This window comes from Montipora foliosa, chromosome 13 (assembly GCF_036669935.1).
Source record: "Montipora foliosa isolate CH-2021 chromosome 13, ASM3666993v2, whole genome shotgun sequence".
Taxonomy (NCBI): Eukaryota; Metazoa; Cnidaria; class Anthozoa; order Scleractinia; family Acroporidae; genus Montipora; species Montipora foliosa.
In genome coordinates, this window is record NC_090881.1 from 8,597,999 (window position 1) to 8,615,498 (window position 17,500).

Here is a 17,500-nt window from a genome sequence, read left to right on the forward strand (position 1 = left end):
ACACAAAGAGATTATTGTTCAATATACAAAATTGAAAGGACTGACGAGGTTCAAAAAGGGGACTACACACCAATTACCTCTCCGATCGATCTCACTCGGAAGTTCCTAGGGAGTAAAATAGCGGAGGGAGGGCTCATTGAGAGAGCTTTGGAGCATAAACACGTTACCTGAGTCATGAAAAAGCCATCCTCAGAATTGATCTGCCTGTCTGCACGTTGCTGACCACGCCCATTCTCAGTTCCAATGCTCTCCTCAAAAGTAACCTCGCCTTCTGTTTTAACAGTTTGCCTGGTACTAGGACCAGACAAGAACTGCTGAAGCCCCGGTGGGGTGCTGTTGGTTCGACCATAATGCGGGCGCTCACTCTCTTTGAGTGTTGTTTCAGCCATTCCTGGGGCAGTGGAGAGTTTCCTTGGGGTGGCAGACTCGCGTTGTCTACCTGTGACAGGAGCTGATACTATAGGTGGCAATGTCTTATGATGCGATCCCAGTAATGCGGTTGGTTTCTGTATGGAAGGGCCCTCCAGCATCGCGAAGTTTTGCTTCTTTGGCATTGGAGGGAGAGTATCCTTAACCTTTGGCACGCAATAAAACAAAAAAACAGATTGGCCTCAGTTTTTAATGCGTCTATCCTCTTATTGATGATAAACTGCGTCATTAACATTGCCAAAGTGTGCGGCTCGTGATTTCTACAGTAAACTTTGGGAATGTTGTGACGCAATTTATCACCAATAAGAGGAAGGACCCATTAAAAAAAGAGGTCAATTTGTTTTTTACAATGACAAAACCAGGTTAAAATGAGGGGAAAAGACGCAGTAAATACCAGTAAACACAAAAACAAAACCCCAAAATGGCTAATTGCCGGGTTAAAATGAGAGGAAAAGACGCAGTAAACACCCGTAAACATGACTTTTATTCAACTTGACGCGAACAATGTCAATAGCTTTTCTCGCTTTCTGATTGGCTATTTACAACAATCAATAAAATTTCATTGGTTAAAAAGTTGACAGTTTGACAGTTGCACAGATTTGTGCATAAATTAAAATTTACCTGTCTGTACTCTTATTGATGATAAAAATTAGCCAATGAGCGTGCGAGAATTTAGAAAGTTACTGTAAAAAGTGAATTTGAACATTGAAAGGAGCAACGCTAACAAAAAGGTCCTTTTAAATAACTTTGCACGTTACGTCAAAGCAGTTGATAAAGTTCGACTAACCATCGTAATAAAGATCTCTGGGTGGAGATTTCAAGAGTCAGATCACACCTCTTAAGCTGATAATTATCATCATTCTCAATACCTGTCTGAATGACATTTCGTCGAAATTGGCAGGAGAATTTACATGCTGATCACTTTTGGGAGTCAAAGGGTAAATAAAACGAAATATTCCTGTTTCACTCCCCGCTGACACAGCACCACAAAATCTTCAGAAACTATACTACTTCGTTCTTCCCTGTTTTAGTCGTAAGGTCTGCTTTAAGGTAATCAGTGTTTTCTAGACAAGGCGGTTTAGAGCGAGTTTCAATCAAGCGTCGTAAAACCAAAACCAAAGTTATTACTTTGGCCAATCAAAAAGGACGGAGACAATCCGGTAAAACGAATCAAAACTCGAAGTAATTACATGTAGCCGACACAAAGCGCGGGAAAATGTGCACGCGCAAGACACGATTGGTTTTGGTTTCACTTCTGAGTGGTTGAAAACATGGCGAGAGAACTTTAAACCAATCATTCAGAGAAGTAGAGCGATTTTCAATTGAGTGTCGTAAAACCAAAACCAAAGTAACTACTTTGGTCAATCAAAAATGACGGAGACAATACAGTAAACCAATCAAAACTCGAAGCAATTATATGTCGCTGACACAAAGCGCGGGAAAATGTGCACGCGCGAGCTACGATTGGTTTTGGTTTCACTTCTGATTGGTTGAAAAAGTGGCGCGAGAACTGTGAACCAATCACTGAGTGAAGTAATCATAAACCAAAGCAATTCGCTAATTACTTTCGACACTCAATTGAAAATAGCTGTAGTATATGGGCAAATTGAGAAAAGGAAAATTCTGATTGCTTCTCTGACTGAGCGGTCCAAATTTTGTTAGGATGAACCGCTAGGATGAACCGATCACGAAGAAGCGTATATGAAGGTAACGGTTGCCAAACTGTTCCAATTTTCTGTTTCCATCTTAAGCTTAATTGAATGTGAGGACGGGACAATTGTTCACAGAGAATTATTACTGTCGAAATATTAATATTCAGTTAAATAAACTTACTTTTCTTGGAGTGTTTACAAGATTGAGAGTGGGTTTCTGTCGTTTTGGCGGTTTGTGTCTGTAAATTAAGACAATCACCAAGTGAATTGAGCCGTCTCATAGTGATGAACTCTAACTGTCTCATTAGCAAAGATACTGCCCAATCAAGCACCACGAGTAGATTGACAACAATTTGCCGGAACAACAATAATCTTTTTCCCAGCAACTTCTCAATACTTCTTATCCTCCCAGCAGATACACCTGGCGGACACCTTCGTTGGGTGCTTCTGAGAAATTTAACATAACGGCGGAGGCCGCGTATATTTTGATGCTCATGTCGAAGTTCGTTTTCACTTAGCTTGCACTAGTGCTTGCGTCTAAACCAGGCTTTAGAGTTTTGACCCAGAAACGAAAAAAAAAAAAAAAAAGACAAAGAACGACAGCAGTCTTTTGCACGGCACTCTCAAATAAATCTTGTGTATTCAGCCATAATTTTCAAAATGTTTGAAAGACTTAAGGACGGTGCCTACTAATTCAAAGGTATTTTTGCCCCGGTTTACTGAATATGCGGGAAAAGCAGATCTTGACAAGTGTTATTGAAATCCAAAAAGAAAATTGAGGGTAACCACGCATTTTTGGAAGATAATTAATCAGCAATATTTCTAAGAAGCTTTAAAAGACAAAGCAATGTATGGCGTTCTTTTACAAATTGAAGCTTAATTATCTCTGAAAAATGTGTGGTTGCCCCCAGTTTTCTTTTTGGATACCAAGAGCACTTGCTAAGTTCTGATTTCTCCGCATAGTTTTGAACCGCGCAAAAGTATCCATGTGTTAATAAGGACCACCCATAGGAAATTCGAGTATCTTGAGATGCGCAGAACGTATGCGCAATAACCATAGTAGGCACCGTGACCACAGCAAAGGATTTACGTGTAGATGCTGATACTTCACTTTCTTTACAGTGGGAAAATCATACAGATAAACTGGTTTAACTTCCTTACCTAAATATTCTGACTCCCTTTAAGCTCCCCAGTTGAAATGACAGAATCGGTGGATCTCCCTTGAATACAGAGGTAAGTGGGTTGCCCCAGATAACAAGTTCCCTGAGTGATGGCCAATCAGTTAACGCTAACAGTCCTTCTTCTTCAAAGATGAGGTTATTAGCAAGATTAAGATGAAGGAGGCTGGTGAACGGCATTGGAGGCTTGTATCGGTCACCTGATGAAATTACGTCACCATACTTTGTGAGTCACTTATTGCCTGACAGAGTTACCGCTTGCTATGTTAAATGCAACTAGCTCAATATGCCTCTGACAGTTCATTCAACAGAACTGAAAGAAGACCTTCACCACACCTGCATATGTATATCGTAACTTCCACACATGAAACTTTTGGTATTTCAGAACCTGCCCGATTCCATTGCGATAACACAATAATCATTTTCAATTACATGTTTTTTAATTACAGTACCTAATAATGCTGGATCCTCTGTAAGAGTGCTTGATCGTGGTGGTAGTTCAGGCCTGCCTCTTTCTTTATCCCCAGCAAACTTCTGATTTAAAATTTGATCGACTTCATCCAGAATGAACTCCTCAACATTTCCTTTCTCTTCATCGCTTTTAGTGTCCTTATTGTTATCAGACGCTCCTTCTTTTTCTGGTCCAATTTCATTGTTCTCTTCTTCAATTACATTTGGTAAAAAAAGATTGTTTTCTCCATCAACAGTGTTCTTCCCTTGTCTTGAACTTTCTTCTTGGCGTACTCGAGCACCCAAAAGACGAAGATGGGGTATAGAAGAGATTTCATTGTGTTCCAGGTTGAGATATTTGAGTCTGTTGATCAGGGATAGTTGGGTTAATAAACTAATATATAAAGTGTAATAATTTTACTGTAATTCAAAAATTGGATTATTAAACTGTGTATTTTGAAACAAACAAGAAAGGTAAAGGCGATGGCCTACTTTTTCAGCCCTGCCAGACTAGAAAACGTGGACAAATCTGTCAGCCCATTGTGATCAAGATACAGGTTTTCTAAAGTGGGAAATCGTTGCATTTTTTCTTGTGATTCAACAGTTCCTGAACTGAAGGAAAAAAAGAATAGTAATAGTTAATCAAAAACTACTAAATGCTCCAATATTTAAAATAACATAATTTTATTTTTTGAGAACCCAACAAAAATGGTGAAAAGTTGGACAGAAAAAAGTATAATCAAACGCTCTCTGTCCAGTGTCTACATTGTGTACTTACGGTGTCATTCCTGTAACTGTACGGTAAATTCTTGTCATTTCAACAGGAAGTGTTTTTATTTCATTGCCTGTAAGACATAAGGCAATAGCAAACTTTCAGTAGCAAAAACATGACTGTTAGTCCTTCATTGTTGCAAGATGTTGGAAACTGAAAAATCCAATGTCAGTAAAATGCACCTCTTGGCTAATTTGCTGCAGAAAAGTACAAATCAACAGCTGGACAAAAGTAAAATTATTATAAATAATTAAACTACTGTACAACTACAAACCCTTTCCGAGCTACGAAGAGTGACAGATACAATGTTGCGATTTTACTCAGTCTTACAACGGCAGATCGAGGCTTTTACTTGTCAATACAGTACCTAAGAAATTGAGACCAGTTCCGGAGTCAAAGGGTTAACTATAATTTTGGGTTAATTTATTTTTCTTTTTGTTTACCTACTATGAACTAAGAGAAAAGGAATATTCTAAAGTGTCTTTGAGATGGCTGTACATTTACAAGTACATGTGGTCTGAATCATTACATGCACACACAATTGTTTTACATGTACACTGTATGTACAACAAAATGTGTTACGTAAAATGCATCACATACCAGTCAAATGCAGAGTTCTGAGGTTTATGAGGAGACCAAGAGCCAGGATATCTTCTCCAGTCAGTCGATTGTATGAAAGGTCAAGGGTGACTAGGGATATAAACATGTCTGGTTGCAGTTTGATGGTATTATGGATGTTGTTCAAAGGAAGTTCTAACTCCTGCAGCGCTGAGAACTTGCTAAAAGCAGCTGAAAGGGACATGTTCAGAAATAATTATTAATAATAACATGTTAATAGGTTTCTCTTGTACTGTAAATAAAGTTTTTTTTTTCATGGAACAAGTACACAAAGTGAACTTACAAACCTTTAGTAAGATTCTAGCAATGGATTTATTTATTAATTTATTGGTTTTTGGTTACACTGAGTCATATACACGAAGTTGACCCTACTTAACTATGCAAATATTTTAAAACTCATCTTAAAAAAATATGCATCATTTGCCCTTCTTTGATTGTAGGTCATCTTCTTTTAAAGTACAGTTGCATTTTCACATTGACTGACTGACAATCTTAACTGAGCAGTAATGTGTAGTTTCAGTAAAAAAATGTTTTTGAATGGAGAGTTTCTGTTGGTTGCAGTGAGAATTTTGGCAGAAAAAACCTTTTCATTTGAACATGTATAAGCCCCCAAATTGTTGCTTCTTTGATCTTTATTTTATGCGTGCACATTCAAGATTTTGCTGTCTTGTCTTGGGTAGTTGAGCCAAACTGTTTACATGCCAAAAAGTTGTCCTGCCTGCTAGGGTTACCCTACCTGCAAAGGCGAGACAAGTCACCTCCCCAAGTTGTTTCACTTATCTGAGTTGTCTTGCCATCCTCATGTAAACGGTTGATAGAATTTATTACACAAATGAGTGAAAAAATATATCTCCCAGGGTAACTCGGGGGAAGGGTTGTCTCGGGTACCCGAAACCATTATAAACAACTTTACGTGTACATTGCAGTAAAATTAATACAACATGGACTGTAAATAATGTTGAACTTACAAAAAGGTAGACTATTATCTCCTGCATCAACATGGACGACATTATCAAATAACAAGAAGTCTTTTTCATTAACCTGGGTGAATAAATAGATTGCAAAATTAATTTAAAAAGACTAGTCATTGATGCACACATTACTGCCAACTGCCAAAACTATTACTGTAACAGTATTCAAGTCTAACAATTAAAGACAGCACCAAAACAAAAGATTTCAGCTAAAATTGGTTTGAAAATTACGCTTAATCCCTAGTCAGCTGTACTTATTTAAGTTACCTTGTTACTATAATAATGATAAAAAACCGGCTTGACCTTTTTTCACCTTTAGATTATGAAAGTGTGTTTGCTCAACACCTGAGTGGAAATTCAGTGGTTTGTAGACAACTGGCTCCAGTACTTCAAACAATGGACAGTGCTATCCGGCGGATAAATCACTATCCAGTGGATAATGCATAGCAAAACCAGTTGCGCTATTCAATGGATAGTGATTTATCTGGTGGATAGCATTATCCATCTTTTGAACAAATTAGGCCTGTACAAAAGTTAGGCTGGACACCTTGTTGAAGAATAACCAGCTAGAGTCAGCTGTACAAGGAGTTGAGGGGCAAGGCAAACTCAGGGCCGACCAAGGAACCAAATTCAAGGAAGGCAACAGTTCAAGGTTTTGGAGTGGCATTATTTTGGTTGGTGCATGGAGAACTAGCTTAACGAGGATGCTTGTTGGTTGGATGAGGTGACGGACAGGATGCATGGGTAACTTGGAGAAGCAAGAGGAAGTGAAGATTAGTGTCAAGGATGTGGAAAATGGAATTTGGAAGATAGTGAGTTGGAAGTTTCAGTCTGTGTCCTGATGGTGTAAGGGGGTTTTGGTTTAAGAGGTTTGAGTTGTAACATGGGTTGATTTCGTAGAGTTTGCAAGGGTTGTTTGGATGGTGGGGATCCATCGAGGTGCCAGAGTGGATGGTAAAGGGGAGGATGATGTTGACACAGAAGGATCGTGCCAAGGGAATAGTGGCTAGCAACTACAGACCAATTGCATGTTTGCCATTGAAGTGGAAGCGACTGCCTGGGATCTTGGTGGAGAAGCTGTATGGACACTTGCTAGGGAATAGGTTGTATCGGAATGAGCAGAAGTGGTGTAGGAAGAGGTTGCAGGGTATGAATGATCTGTTACAGTTGATCGACAAGGATCGATGTCATGCCATGCGTCATCAATACTTTTTGAAATTTACAAGAGCGTGGCAATTTTTAATTGCCTAAATTCCCATGTCAGTTAACGTCCTATGATGGTTACAGTTTGCCAGAAACCTATACATTTTTCAGTAAAAAATGAAAATTAATGGCAATAATTTATAAGTACTGTATGAACTATCTTGATCAGTTTCCAATGAAACGATCCCTTGGTTGTCATGTGTTTGCCAGAGTTGTTTGAAAATATTCTGTTTGTTTGTTTTAGTTTTGCGGTTTTGTGGTTCCTGGTAATCTGAATACATTCGAATTTTAATACATGCTCAATATGAAATGTCGAGTTTTCTTAATTTCCTCTTCCTGACTTAACAAGTCATGTAGGGAGATCGAATCACAGAAACTCTGCTTGCAGGGTATTACTGTAAGACATCACAGAAGACAAAACATAACTGTCCAGAGGTTACTGTGGTGGATCAAGTGGCTAGGGAATGGATGTCTTTTACTCAGTGCCTTGGGGTAGGAATGTGGTGACTATTATTAAAAGGAGGATGAAAAAATCACCAACTAATCTCCTCTAGCAAAGGAAATCAAGAAGATTCATCAGGTGTTGACGGCGATGGTGCTGTTGGTGGTTGGTTGTTTGGGTGTGGTGTCTGGTTGGTTTGAGCATTTTTTGAAGTCTCTATTAGTCCCTGGTCTGGGACAGAGGCTAAGCACTGTTCACACCTGCAGAGTTTGATTACCATCTGCTTGCAGATTGCTCTGTTCACAGAAAGTCAAGAATTTGTGTTATAATGTTAAGCCAAAAGAAAACATTAAGGCCTATGGTTAGCATGTTTCAGTTTTCGTCCGCTTCACCCCTGGTTAGCACTCTGCATTTTGGATCATTCAGTTACACTGTACCTCCACAGTTCTCACAGGCAGGCAACAATGTCATTGATAATTAACACCGTCTTAATTGGATCAATGACAATTATGGTGTCAATGGATTTCATGCCAGCTTCTTATTAATCAACTGGGTCAAGTCAATTAGCATACCTCTCTTAGCTCCTGTCCACTTATTGTTATGGAACACAAATCCGATGGATCATCAACATGGAATTTTTTCATCTGGACAGAAACAGACAGCAAAAATTGTTACTTTTAACTTTCATAATAATACTATTACAGGTACAGGAGCAAGGATGGCACAGTCAGTTACTGTGCGGTCCTGAGTTCGATTTCCGGATCTCACATCCTTGTTTCGACTTCTTTCCCTTCCGTGTACTGTAGCTAAGTAGCTTTAAATCCCCGTAAAACGGAGCACTGATGGAGAGGAGGGGGAAGGGAGTAAAATGAGCGCACCGTCGACCTCAGGTTTGTCAGTTGAATTGCGGTTACGAGCTATCGACGTTGAATATGGTTGCTTTACTTTTACTTTTTATTGGAATGTAATTATCTTAATGATGCTGTTCTCTTCTAGACTAATGGTTATTACCAGGTAAAAGCCATCAAGTTTGTGTGGTTTGGAATCATCTTCTGTGGTCACTGATTCTTCAGATTTGAACTTCTTTATCAGTGATTTTGAAGAGATACTTGGGTCTCCAGCACATAAAACTGCCTTGAAACGCCGTCTCTGCTCAGCTCGGTATGCAACAAGCCATGCTCCTCCTAAGGAAACAATGAAAAGGAACAAGGAAAAGCCTAAGTATTTTGGATGAGTTTTAGAATCAGGGGATCTGAATGGGTCAAGTATACCGTGGGTGCCAGAGGAATTTTTTTCAACAGCCACACGAGTTGGAGGCATTGACTAAGGACTGAAAAAAAACCCCCGGTGGCAGTGTCAAGCCCAGAACCTCAGTTCCATGCAGAAACTTGACAAACCAATTTTGGCCTGCCAGGCTGAATTCTCATGCAACGCACTGAAGTGCATCACCAAACATTCCTGGAATTTGTGATTATTCTTGTATTACGTGAATGCACTCATGGCCATAATATTATTTTCATTAATTTATAGACATCATTGTCATCACTTAAACAGAGCTGTTTTGTTATTTTCTGGAGTAACATTTGGCAAATGTAACCATCAGTCCTGTTCATAAGACACTCGCGCTAAATTTAGAAAAGGAAACGCCTGTGACATGTCAATTTCATTGACCTTTGTAATACCACGGTAATCGAACAGCCGATTTACTTCACAAAGTACTGTCAGCAACACCCCTCCCTGTTTTCATTTCAAACATCTTGACACTACTGTAACATCCAGTAAGGCAAATCACAGAGGACTTAAATCACTGTGCTTTCATTGAAAACATGATTGAAACTAAAGTCTTTTGGTTAGGTTATGGTGGCTTCCGTTTTTTAGAAGCAATTAGTAAGGTGAGCCAGTTCTTATTTTGAGTTTAGGCTCCCAAATGAACGTACAGTACACTCTTTACCTACTAAGCGAAGTTTCAAGTACTTTATACAATTATTGTAGGTACATTCCTGTTGTGTATTAAAGAGAAAAAGTTGTTCTGGAAGTGCAAATGCGATATTTGTCATTACGGCCCTTTAATCATGAATTCCACCCTACCCCGGTAATAAGGTAGAGCTTAGACAGCAATGACCAGAACCAGGTTGCTGACCAGCGGTTTTCGGTTAAACAATGGTTTGCTGGGGGTACTCAGTCTCACGGGCTCAGAAAACCTGGTTGTGGTCATTGCTATTTAAGGTTTTTCCGGTAATAAGGCCACCCCGTTGATGTGGCCAATTTTTTTTGGCCGTTGAATTGACCGTATGACCCTTAAGAACTCTGAGACCTTAAGCCTAAAAACCAGGGCTATTAGCATAGGTCTTTGTTTTCAAGACACCCTCTTAACGGACTTCCACTGTACATGTATTGCTTTCTAGGGTTAAGAAAGGGGAGCTTGTTTGTTTGTTTTTGCCTTTAAGCCTAGTTTTCATATGTCGGGAAAATCCCAGACGATCGGGGATTTCCCAGTTTCCCGACCATCCCTGATTTTGCCGACTAATGAAAACCATAGACATCCCTGATAATCTGGGATGGTTGGGGACGAATCGGGAAGATAGAAAGCGTTTCTATTTTCCCGACGTATCCCAGATTTTTGCGTTCGTCGGCGATCATTCCCGACACATGAAAACTTCGGGGACGTCGGCGACGGTTTTTAGCTCGTTACCAATCCTCTAAATTGCATGTTTTCAATTTTTGGCGCACTTTCCATTTTCCGCCAAAGTCACTATCGGGAGAATCTAGGACAAGCATCTGGCGATTTTCCGATATGTCGGCAAAATCTGGGACGGTCGGGAAACTGCGAAATCCCCGATGGTCTGGGATTTTGCCGACATATGAAAACAAGGCTTTAGGCTTGGCTAAATCTATATATCAAAATTAATCGTCTGGTGTTAGACAGAGTAAAATAAATCAAGTCTCACTCCTAAGAATCAATGGGTTAAAAGTAAGCGAGTGGAACTTAAGCTTACCATCCTCATCCTGCCTTTTGTATCTCGTCAAACTGCGAACGGGAAAACACTGACTAGAAAATCCCGTGCCCAATATCAATTCGCTCGAAGTGTTGGCGCTTGACATCCTGGATGCTTTGCCCTAAATCTTTATAAGCTTAAATATGTGATCTTCAGGGATCTGCCTTATGAAATCGAAGAAATGAAAAGCAAAGTGTTGACAACCTTGGAGGCAGCCATCTTTGAAGTGGCGAAACACTCTTGTTGCCATGGTAACGATTGGACTCAGGAGGGTACAATTGGTGGGCACAGTATCGTTGTATTTTCGTCGATAAATATTGAACCTGCGCAAAATTACAAGGGCAAGAAACATCAAAAAGTAGAGCTATTACAAATATTCTTCTTGTGGATCCACAAAACGCGACAACCTTTTGAGTTAAGATTTTACAAAAAGGTGATTTGTGTGGATTGACTGTTATCCCCACCCGGGAGCGTTTTTATCACCAGCGACGTGGTTACACGGCATTGGTTTTGCTTTCAAGATGGCGGCGAAAAAGTTTGTGAACAGCAAGGTAAGTTTTTTATTGTGAACTGTATGACAGAATTGGAGCATAGGGTGAGGGAAAAATTAAATCATCTTTTCTTTGCGCAGATGAACTATCCGATTCATTAAAACTTGTCCATACTTATTAAATACTCATAATTTTTGCACATCATGATCAATCAATGGCAAATAATTCGCCGGCAAAGGGTCGGAAGTTACGTTTGAAATGGTAAAATCAATGTGAACCGCCACAAGTTGACGGTTTTGTTTAGCGTATGGTTCTGAAATGTTTCTTAATGTAACTTTATTTAATTTGACAACTGGAAACTCGATAAATGTTCTTTTTTCCTCAAACCAACCTAAAATCAATGCGTGTACGATGCATGTAAATGATGTTAAAAGTTTGAAGCATTTTTGAAAGAAAGCACTGTGTGCTAGTCAACCGTCAAGATAACGAAGATAGTGTTGACGCCATAAAAAGAAATGTTTTTTGTTCCAGTGCGTTGCACATTAATTTTAATCATGAGGAAGAAAAGAACATTAGTGAATAAGTACATTCCTTGTACTTATATGAGAGCAAACTGAAGAGTAACTACTGACGTTCCACATACCCTGATAGATTTTCTTCATAATAGTGTTGAATCAGCAAAATGGCCTGTTTTTACTCATAATTCATATAATTTATTTTAATATTCTGACTACCAGCTCAAACACACAATAATCCAATTAATCCAATCAATCAATCAATCAGTCGGTCAGACTGCAGTCATTCATGCATTCATTCAGTCAATCACTTGATCAAAGTCAGCTCATTCAATCTAAATGATTGTGTCACTCAGTTGGTCAGTCGTGAAAATTTAGTGTTATGAAACAAGTTGACAACTTAATTAAGGGAAATTAGCTTCTCAGAGAGATCGACACGTTGATGTTCACACTTCAGCAGAGGTATTCATTGTAACTCCAGATTGTGTCAACTCACAAATCTTTCTTGTTTTCAATCACCTTTATTACATGTAACTTGTTTGATAAAACCAAATTTTTGCATTTTACTCCCTGTCAATGGAGCACCACAGTTTCTTTAAACATTAACTCCTGCACTAGTCAGTCACTCTAAGGGCCGATTTACACGGTTCGATTTAGTCGCATGCGACAAGCTCACGACAGGCCTACGACATGACTTACGATTGTCGCAGCATTTTAAAACATGTTTTAAAATGCTACGGCATTTTTTCTGACATATACACAACAATCGTAAATCATGTCGTGGGCCTGTCGTAAGCCGTTGCCGCATGCAACAAAGTCATACCGTGTAAATCGGCCCTAAGACAATCCATTCTAAATGGAAGAACTGACTGTCATCCTCGCACTTAACTCTGGGCAATTTAAAGCAATTTTCATTTAATTTATAGATACATGTACCTGAAACTTTCAGGCGGCTTCAGGGTTTGAGCTGCAATCCTGGACAAAAGTGTTGGGAAGGTAGCGTCACTTTTGAGATAGCCCCCCTCCCCCCCTTATCAATCTTGGATTTTGCACCAAACAAAATGGTGACTTTTCTTCCAACATTGAATATGGAGAAGGGGGAAGGGGGCGGCAAGAGCATGCTCTTTCCCGAATAGTTCAGCCAATAGTTAGAATAATCAAATTAGGTGTGAAGTGAAGTGATGTGCGCAACCTTCCCAACAACTTTTGACCAGGATTGTAGGTTTGATCACTGGGGGACATTGTGGGGCACATTTCCATTTTTATGGGGACAGTCAATTTTTTTCGGTTTTCCTACATTCAAACAAAGAAACAGGCAAGACAACAAAAACATACTTTATTACCTGTTACGGTAACCTGTAATTAAAAAAATAATAAAAGAAAGTTAAGAAAATGGTGTCAATGGCTCACAATAATTAGTCATTGCTCTCTAAAAACACTACGCTGTAAAGGTGTTGCTGAATGTATTCCTCATAGTTTCTTAATTAACAGCATCCACATGTTCTTCACAGTCGTTGTGTCTCAGGGGAGTTGAGGTTCTGCAATTTGTACTTTGTACACCCTTTTTCCGATGCAAAGCAAAGGGGTTTGTTTTCTTAGATTTCCAACAAAAAAGTAGCAGAGCATCCTCTCCTTTTCACATCGCAACCATGTGTGATCTCGCAACCGATTTTTCTGGAAAGATGGTGATTTCGTTGTCTTCGTTGGTTTCCTTTGATCCTCATCTGCTTCTTCCTCATTAATACACTGTTCATCTTCTGTATTTTTTTTTCTGTGATCAATCTGGCTTCGATTTGAAGTGAAAAAGCTATCCATTGTACGAATACGTTTTCGCCGTGACATTTTAATTTCCAGATGCGTACATCACGCTTGGTTGAACATGAGGCGTACGTGTTCAGTAGAGCATGACTGAAAAGTGAAATTAAAATGAACTTTAATAAAATGCACTTTAAAATTCCTCCAACGCCCTGTATTTTAGCTTATAATTTTTGTACTGAATTGTATCTCTTCTTGTGTGCTTCCTTCTGAGTTTTCCCCCAGATTTTGAATGGGACAAATTGTCCCCTTGGCCATTTTTTAAAGGAACAATTTCAATATCAGTGCGGGATGTATGCAATGGCGCGGCCTGGCTCAAACCCTCAACGGGATTCAAACCCGTGATGCCGGTGCAATGGTCTTTCAACTGAGCTATTAAATTGAAGCCACACAGTTGGGAACAGGTCAATTTGTTGGGATCATTTGTTCCCGTGAAAGAACTGATGAATGAAAGAAACTTTAGAAATCTAGAAAAGAGGACAGACTGAACTGAACATTAAGTAAAATTAATTAAAACATACATTTTATAACTTTGTAGTTGTCATTGAAACATTTTTGGAGCTACAACTGTATGACCTTTTTTCTTCTTCAGATTTTCAGTGTAGTGTGGGCAACAGTATTGATCTTCTTATCTAAAGCCAGTTTAACTTCAAGTAAAGCAAGCAGTTCCAAATCAATAATTACCACCCTAGACGCCAGATGGCATTCAACTCCTCTACTATTAGAAGCAAGGTTGGTTATTAAAGTACTTTATTATATGGCTTGTGTTTGTAGCCGATATAACATGCGCTCTGATTGGCTAATTGTGACTGAATTGTAGGGCATTATTCTCCTCATGTGTAATGCCCACGGGCCGATTACGGGCTTGCAAAAACAAAGCAAAAGGTAATTAAAAAACCATATAATAAACTACTTACTAACCGAGCTAGCTCGAGCCGTACTGGGGAATATTGGCCCTCGGGTCATTTTTGTACCGACCTCGCTGCACTCAGTCTGTACTGCCACCACCTCGGGCCAATATTCCCCAGTACGGCCCTCACACTCGGTTAGTAAGAAGTTAGTAATAACGTGGTAACACCCTTATGTTTCATCATCATCATCATCAAGTCGAGTCTCCTCCTTATGTTTTACCTCCTAAAAGCAAACATTTTGAGTTTTTTGATGTTTTCTGACAGGTCTAATTATAGAGTGAAGGTGTCAGTTTTTTTTTAATAGAACATTCTTATTTTGTCAGACTGAGTACTAACTTTTGAGCTATGAGGATGATGATAATTTTATTATTAACATCATTTTAATGCTCCTTGAAAGTAGTTTTGATTCCAAAATAGTTTTCTTATGTTTGAACATGTTAATGTTTGTAGGTTCTCAAAGCGAAAACAGGCAGTAGACAACAAGGGATTTTATTATTATTATTATTATTATATTTATTTTATTAATATTATTATGTTTACCGGGTATTATTAAGTGATGTTGATTCAAATGGACAGACATCCTTCATTTTATAATAATTTTTATTTTAATAAGAGAAAGTCTTACACGATAAGACAGGCATTTTTTGTAAACTTAAGACCATTTTTTCCTACACTGTATTTTAGGGTTTTCATTAAGAAAGGAAGGACCCTGAGAAGAGTATGATGTAACAAGAGAATTTTCAGAAAGAGCAAAGCTTTGTTGTGGTTATAATGATGCTCTACAATAACAATTTAGCTGGAGAATTTTCCCATCCATGATTCCCAATAGATACTGTGCAGTGTCCTATATTAACTGAAAATTTGAACATAAAAATCAAACCTGTTAACATCAAATCAAGTATAGAAATAAAGCTTGAAGTGTTTTCCTTTAATTATATAATTAAGATATACCTGTAAGATGTGTTGTTTCAGTTGGTTTCCATGTTTTGTCTTTCAGCGAATACTTAGCTGCAGATAGCAATGAAAATTTTTGGAAGTTTGTAGATCTTTCACAGAAGACAGCATTCTCCCATAATTCAGGTACCAAAAAGAGATCCTTCAGAATTTGTATCTGCTTATAAAGTCTACATGTTTATAGTATACTGCATGTTATTAAAAAGATTTCAGTTAAATAATATAAATAACATTAAAAAGTTGTGAACATGGCTTAATTGATATGCGGGACAGGAGACTTTCAGACTTTTAAACATGTGTTTGTGCAGGTTAAAATCACATGATTTCGAGTGCAATTTGGAATAAATAAGCACAAGCAAATTTTTTGAAAGATGACCAAAATTGGGGCGAGTGCAATTTGCAGTCTTTAAAAAACTTTGCAACTGCTTATTTTTTCCAAATTGCACGAGAAAAATCGTGTGATTACTTATCAATAATAATTGTATACATGTATGAAAAAAATTCAAGGTGGTTAAGCAGAAGAAATGGAGGCTGGCATTGCAGCATTCAGAGAAAAATTGTGCCATAAATTGCACCATCCAGGGTGGTGGAAACAAATTTAAAGATTTGATTGGTTCTGACCAAACCCTATTGCTTACACTCAAAGTACATGTAAACAGCCTTTGGATAAAAAGCGCAAAGCTCAAAAATTTTCCAATTAGGTGTTATTAGCAAACACACTTTCAAAATCTGAAGAAACAAGTGATTTTTGGGTCATATACATGTAGTAGCACTGTAAACTTTGATTTGTGTATAAATCATGGTCATTTAAGTTTTACTGTAATTTACTGCTTCTGTAACAGTAACTTATTCCAGCTTTTAGTAGTAGCCCAAGCAGCTGACAGGTTTCATGGGTTGCTTTATATTTATTTAAAGATCTACATGTATCTGTTTGTTTGAGGGGCTCATACAGTTCTGTACTCTTAACTCGATCCTGATAGACCAACACTAGCACAGGAAAATTCTCCAAAAAAACATGAGTTTTTTTTAATGGTCGTTTAGCTAAATCCCATTGAAGAAACCATTAATGGAAAAGCAGAACACTTTCCATGAATGGTTTTTCACATACATGTAAAAGCCATCAATGTTAACAGCCAAAAAAAACATTGTGGCTTTTGCTTAGAAAACATGCAATAACTGTTTATCAAATTTCCCATCAAGTTTTTATGGTGTTAAACGTCATGGGGAATACACAAAAACATGATGTGTTTATTTTATTAACCCATGCGTGTTCCTGTTAATCATCCCATTATGGTTATTTGATTATTACCACTGTGGAGATCATTTGAAAATGTTCATGGGTTTTACTATTAAAACATGCATATTTCTGTGACAGTTTTATGATATTAACCACTGTGGAGAACATTTGAAACCATCTTGGCTTTTGCTGACAAAACGTGATTGTCTTTTGTTTTCCATTGTTGGTTTTCCTTTGTTCACCATAAGTAGTTGTACAATTTCCCATCAAGTGTTTTACATCAGTGTACCCTTAATTAATAAGGATAACCATTGCGGTTTATTGAATTGCTGGGATGGGTTTTCTCATGTTTGTTTCCTCAACTTTGCAATTTGGCATTTAATAAAAACCAGGTTGTGGCTCTGTAAACACAAATAATTATGCAATTTTGCCTGCCTATTATAATGGGCTAAGGTGTGAACAAACTAAAAACTGTTACTGTAAAATCAAACACACTAATTCATCAGATTGGAAGCAGTTCACATGTAACCCTGCAAGCAGCAAGGGTTTACAGTAACAAGACGTTAAGAATGTTCAGGTTTAAGAGTGTATATTAAATGTATGTAGGACAATAATAAAATATAGAACTTCAACAATGTATTGAAACTTCCTTTAATTAATGTGAATTTACTATAGCTTTCGATACATGTTTTTTAAGATAATGAAGTTCAGTTGCAACTTAGTTGGATTGTTTTGGAATAGATGCATCCTTCATAGACCTTATTCATAAATGGCGGTCACATTTGTAATAATCTTTTGTCCACGTGCAAATTAGCCTACCAAGCCTCATTTTAGAGCAAGAATTCTTTTCAATTCACTGTATGGTA

At 38.1% G+C, this 17,500-nt stretch overlaps 2 protein-coding genes across 2 annotated transcripts in view; one reads left to right on the forward strand and one right to left on the reverse strand.

The window, feature by feature from the left end:
* LOC137983122 (X-ray radiation resistance-associated protein 1-like) overlaps nucleotides 1-10,948 on the reverse strand; it is a 15,230-nt gene extending 4,282 nt beyond the window's left edge. The window contains exons 1-11 of the mRNA XM_068830306.1: nucleotides 10,712-10,948; nucleotides 8,727-8,899; nucleotides 8,288-8,359; nucleotides 6,068-6,140; nucleotides 5,082-5,270; nucleotides 4,488-4,554; nucleotides 4,202-4,321; nucleotides 3,712-4,073; nucleotides 3,243-3,459; nucleotides 2,263-2,320; nucleotides 168-575 (exon numbers count right to left, since the gene is read on the reverse strand). Coding sequence (XP_068686407.1) covers nucleotides 168-575; nucleotides 2,263-2,320; nucleotides 3,243-3,459; nucleotides 3,712-4,073; nucleotides 4,202-4,321; nucleotides 4,488-4,554; nucleotides 5,082-5,270; nucleotides 6,068-6,140; nucleotides 8,288-8,359; nucleotides 8,727-8,899; nucleotides 10,712-10,817 — 1,845 coding nt within the window. The 5' untranslated portion in view covers nucleotides 10,818-10,948. The remainder of the gene's footprint in view (nucleotides 1-167; nucleotides 576-2,262; nucleotides 2,321-3,242; nucleotides 3,460-3,711; nucleotides 4,074-4,201; nucleotides 4,322-4,487; nucleotides 4,555-5,081; nucleotides 5,271-6,067; nucleotides 6,141-8,287; nucleotides 8,360-8,726; nucleotides 8,900-10,711) is intronic.
* Nucleotides 10,949-11,157: 209 nt separating this feature from the next.
* Nucleotides 11,158-17,500, forward strand: part of LOC137981642 (UDP-glucose:glycoprotein glucosyltransferase 1-like) — a 67,449-nt gene continuing 61,106 nt past the window's right edge. The window contains exons 1-3 of the mRNA XM_068828723.1: nucleotides 11,158-11,262; nucleotides 14,125-14,264; nucleotides 15,441-15,523. Coding sequence (XP_068684824.1) covers nucleotides 11,233-11,262; nucleotides 14,125-14,264; nucleotides 15,441-15,523 — 253 coding nt within the window. The 5' untranslated portion in view covers nucleotides 11,158-11,232. The remainder of the gene's footprint in view (nucleotides 11,263-14,124; nucleotides 14,265-15,440; nucleotides 15,524-17,500) is intronic.